Below are 5,199 nucleotides of genomic sequence, written 5' to 3'. Positions count from 1 at the left end.
TTGAATCTAGAATTGGGCTTGGACTTGAAGAGAGCAGACTATTTTATTCTACCAAATTTTATCTTATCTAGATATTATTTAGATTTGATCTCATCTAGATATTATTTCATCTAGATCTTATCTTATTTTGTCTAGATTTTATTTTATTTATGGGCTTGGATTTAAAACAGATTTGTAAGCTTTGGGGCTGAAAACTATATAACAGTACCAAGGTTCTAGTTTAGTGATGCAATCCTACCCCCCAAGGGTATTGGATAGAAGACTCCAAGAGGCTTGGGCTAGAGCTACTAAAGAAGGCCCTAGGGTTCTCATGAACCTTAGGGTAGATTTTTGAGCCCATGGGTCAAGGTTGGATCCACTCTTCTTTGTAAATATTAGAATAGGGTTTTCCTTCTTTTAGGCCTTGTATTTTGGTCATTCTAGTAGTATAGGGTTTTAGCCTTGTATTTCAGGGCATTTTGAGTAGTCTTTGTAGTAAGGACTTTTTTTTGTATTTTCATGTATTTTGTCAAGGAGGTGAGCTTAGTTTTTAGATGGGTGTATGTAGCTAAGCTCTAGCTTCTCAAGGAAGTTTTCTCAAAGAAGCTTCTCAAGGAAGTTTTCTTAAGAAAGCTTCTCAAGGAAGCTACCTAGTTTATAAATAGAAGCATGTGTAACACTTGTTGTAACTTTGATGAATGAGAGTCTTGTGAGACACAACTCAAAGTTCAACTTCTCTCCCTTTTTCTTCCTTCAATTTCGTGCTCCCCCCTCTCTCTTTCTCTCCCTCTTTCTTTTCCTCCATTGAAGCATCCTCTCCAAGCTTCTTATCCAAGGCTCATCTTGGTGGTGAAGCTCCTTCTTCCATGGCTTATTCCTTAATGGATGACGCCTCCTCTCACCTCTTTTCCTTTGTCTTCCGCTGCATCTCTATGGTGGAAAATCACCATTAAAGGACCCCATTGAAGCTCAAAGATCCAGCCTCCATAGAAGCCCCACAAGCAAGTTTCCATCATTTAGGCTCTCTTCTCTTCTCTCTCTCTTTTTTGTTTTAGTTTTAGACTGCTACTCTCAATTCGTTTTAGTTTCTTTTTCGTTTTGGAGAATAATTCTAGTTTTCTTCGTTTCTACTACAATTTTGTTTTCTATTGATTAATGGAAGGCTAAGTCTCCAGCGTTGTTTTCTCTTGAGGATCAAGCACAACTCTCTTTGAGGTTCTATTATTACTATTAAATTCTGATCTATTTTTCCTCTTCACCAATTACTCTATATTTATTGCTATTAATTCATGCATGCTCAGTGCTTGATTAATTGTCTCTGCGCTTAATTTACGTTCATGCTTAATGATCGTTCATGATTAATTGGTGTATGTGTTGCTTAATCACATAATGAATGCCTTATGTTAAATTTCGCTTAGTAAATTAATTTAGGGTTGGATTAAGTGGTTGAACTGATAAAGGATAAACTCTCGTAACCTAGGATAAGAGACTTTCTTGTGAATCAAGGGGAAGCAATGTGTTTTAATTATGATATTTTCTAATTCACATCTATTCGTTGTTTAATTTACAAAAGCAAACAACCCCCCCCCCCAATTCGTTACTATTTTCCTACTATCTGTTATGAACGTTTTGTTGACCATTGCTTATTGGGAGACGACCTAGGATCACTTCCTATATACTGTATTTTTAATGTTTATTTGATTCGGGTACGACCTCGATCACAAATCTTTCAGAAAGTTTGAATTTGAATTTTAAAGGCTGTAATCGATTACCTCCTTGGTGTAATCGATTACCAGTAACGGAATGTTTTGAAATTCAAACTGAAAAGACATGACTCCTCAAAAATTAACTGTGTAATCGATTACTAAAGATCTGTAATCGATTACCAGTGAGGAAATTTCAAAAATAACTCTTGAAAAGTCACAACGCTTCACAAGTTTTTGAAAAGACATCAAAGGCCTATAAATATATGACTTGTGTTCGAAAATCTTCAGAGGTTTTTAGAACTTCATTGTCTTATTCTCTCAAAAGAAAACCTTTGGCCAAACACTTGCAAAACAATTAAGGATTCTTATAAGTTCTTCAAGTTGTATTATTCTTCTCTTAAAGAGAGAAAAAAATCTTATGTACTTCAAAAGTAAACTGTTGTTGTAATCAAGAGGCAATGGGTCTCTTGATTTGTAAGTTTTTCTGAACACAAGGGAAAGGTATCCCTGGGTGGTTCAGAAGTTGTAAAGGAATACAAGGATAGTGGAAATCTCAAGTGGGTTGCTTGAGGACTGGACATAAGCACAAGAAGTGGCCGAACCAGTATAAACTGAGTTTGCAATTCTCTCTTCCCTAATTTCATTTACATTATTGCAGTTTAATTTTATTTTGCACATTAAATAGCATCAAATAAATTGTTCATTGCTTCTTTTTCTAAATATTAAGACTGCATATATCTTTTAAAGAGAGAATTAAAATTTGTTAGGGGAAAATTTTGAAACTTAATTCACCCCCCTCTTAAGTTATTGAGGCCACTTGTTTATCAACCAGTATAAAAACCTTTGTGCACTATCTCTAATTTCTCTTCCTCTTTACTTTGTTCCTGCATAGGTCTAAAACTTCTTTTGTATAAAACACTAAATCTATTAACTATTTATTTTAACAACTAAACTAAACTTTGTTTTATCAAAAGAGTTTAGTAAAGAACTATCCTTGAAACAAAATCCTTAAAAACTACAAAAGAACTGTTTGCAGTTTCATTATGAGCTAATTGAATTTTCGTTTTGAGCTCATAAGAATTTTTGTATTCTGAACTTATTCATTTTGGACTCACCTTCAAAAACCCTTTTGTTTTCAAAACCCCAATTTCACTCTCCCACACCCACACACACACCCACACACACACACCCACACACCCACACACACACACACACACCACACACACCCACATATATATAGAGAGAGAGAGAGAAAGATTACAAGTTTAATTCTTTCCGCTAAAAAAAACTAACAATTAACAACTAACATTTGTTGATATAAAACAAAAAACAAACAAAGAAACCACTTAATATATATTTCTTAACTTCCATGTTTAACTTCAACCAACAATCATTTTTTTTTTCTTAATGCTTGTAGCTATCAAAGCCTTAAATAAGGGTAGTACTAAAAAATTACATTTATATATGCATTTTCAATTTAGTCATAAATATACTTCCTGTGGACAAAAAGTGCGATAAACAAAGAAAATGTGTAGTTACTGAATGAGATGAAATTCCAAAATTACAAAAAGTAATAACAACACCAATACAACAAATATTTTTTTTTAAGAAAAATCATGATCTGGGTAGCATCACATGGGCAATGGGGTCTCTCTTCACCTTCCATTTCTTGAACTGTTTTGAGGCAGCTTTCAGTGCTCTTGCCCATCGCTGGATCAAGTAGAAAACACTAAGTTATTTCCAATATCCAAAAACACTAAGTTATTTCCAATATCCAATACATAATAACATTCATTCGACATTTACCCCTTTCATTATCTAACAATCTCAACAGTATGGTATAGTGAGCAAGTATATGGGAAATCATTTCAACAGAAACTTTTAAAGGAAATAATATATCTTTCTCACAAAATTGAAGTAAAAGATGTTTCCTCAATACTTGTATTCTGAATTTCAGATTTCTAAAAATGAAAGGTAAAAGAAAATCAACTTCCATAAAAACACAACAAAGAAAATAAAAATGCAGAAATCCAGATAGAAACAGAATCAGAACCAGAAAAGTAAGAAACAAATTTGGTGGCATCCACGTATATCACAAACAAAGCTTTCAATATCAATCATTTGTTAAAGGTTATTTAGTTAGTTAAAAATAGTCAATTGGCTAGATAGCTAAACTGGCTAGTTAATTAGTTGTCAATTACAAATAAGATCTATAAATACTTAAATAGATTATGTATCAGACTCACATTATGTTGTATTTTTCTCATTTCAATGAAATCCCATTTTACTAATTTTCTTTGATTTCCTCCTCTTTTTTTTTTTTTTCTTTGGGGCGCTTAATTAACAATGTTCCCTATCAACATTTATCACAAATTTTGAGTTCAGAAAATAATGCCCATATACATATTTCTATAGTATAATGTTTCCCAACCTTCATAGAATAGAAAAGAAAACAAAAAAGTACCAGAAAGCAGAAACAAAAAATAAATTACCTTGTTCATGATGGGGTTACAAGCACCTCTAAAGGGTGTTGGAGAAAATTCAGAAGGCACCTTCTTGTTCTTGCTCTTGCTATTCTTTCTGATGAAATCAAGGTTAAGATTGAAGGTAGAGGCAGTGAACTTCTTCCTAAGCTTAGAACCCACCTTCTCGTCATAGGAAAGTTTCTTTGGAGTGATGAGATCCAAATCCATGGGAGTGTAAGGTCTTGGAAGCAAAGGGGACCAAATTGTGCTCTGAGAGTAGTCAAAGTCATAGGCAGAGTTATCTGGAAACTTGCACAGAAGCTCAATTGACATCTTTGGCACCAAATACTCCACCACTTTTGTTGTTTTCAACACTAGTGCTTCTTCTTCTTTCTCATATTCTCTTTGTGATTCCATTGCAAAATTAACACAGGTGGGCCTTTGCTTTTTTTTCTCTCTCACTCTCTCACTCTCTCACTCTCTCACTCTCTCACTCTCTTTACACCTAACACTTTTGAAAGCTGTTGTTGGGTTTGGATTTGCCGTGTAAGGGAAAAAAAGGAAGAGAGAGAGACAACCACCCAACAATGTAGCCGTTGCAAATTGTAATGTCTGTCTTCTCCCAAAACAACATTTTTCAACTGTTTTCACAAGATTTTCATTGTTTTCCCCCAACACTCTCGGGTTTTCACAGCAGAAAAATAATTAAATATTTAATGCGGTAATGAAATATAGTACTTGCACGTTTGAATTAATTTGTTTTTAAAAATAATTAATTTTATAATTGAAAGTAAAAAGGCTAAAAATGACCATGTTATATGTAATAAACCACTAATTTTGACTTCAAAGTTCAAACTATTCTCTTCTTTCTTAAAAAATCCATAAAATAAAATAAAATAAAATATAAGTAATTCCTGCAATTGAAATGTTCACTAGTTAAATATCAAAAACAAAAGTGTTCACTAGTTCAATTTCCAAATTGATGTATTTCAGTAATGTTTGAGAGCTAATTTGAAGAGTTTTCTAATATTTAAAAGACTATTTAGCAT

General features: G+C 33.2%; 1 protein-coding gene across 1 annotated transcript; it reads right to left on the bottom strand.

The window, feature by feature from the left end:
- Nucleotides 1-3,161: 3,161 nt before the first annotated feature.
- On the bottom strand, nt 3,162-4,761 carry LOC114402792. Its single transcript, XM_028365469.1, has 2 exons — nt 4,178-4,761; nt 3,162-3,395 (listed from the first exon to the last, which is right to left on the bottom strand). Exons 1-2 carry the CDS (start codon nt 4,565-4,567, stop codon nt 3,300-3,302), a joined length of 486 nt encoding a protein of 161 aa, XP_028221270.1. The 5' UTR covers nt 4,568-4,761; the 3' UTR covers nt 3,162-3,299.
- Between the last annotated feature and the right edge of the window lie 438 nt (nt 4,762-5,199).

This window comes from Glycine soja, chromosome 20 (assembly GCF_004193775.1).
Source record: "Glycine soja cultivar W05 chromosome 20, ASM419377v2, whole genome shotgun sequence".
Taxonomy (NCBI): Eukaryota; Viridiplantae; Streptophyta; class Magnoliopsida; order Fabales; family Fabaceae; genus Glycine; species Glycine soja.
Note: the sequence above shows the minus strand (reverse complement) of the source record. Positions and strands in the feature narration are given on the sequence as shown.

Excerpts from the sequence above, each read along its gene's own strand:
- LOC114402792 (XM_028365469.1), bottom strand. The coding sequence starts at position 4,567 with ATGGAATCACAAAGAGAATATGAGAAAGAAGAAGAAGCACTAGTGTTG. Across the intron at positions 3,396-4,177 it reads GTAACCCCATCATGAACAAG|CGATGGGCAAGAGCACTGAA; the intron begins GTAATTTATTTT and ends TACTTGATCCAG.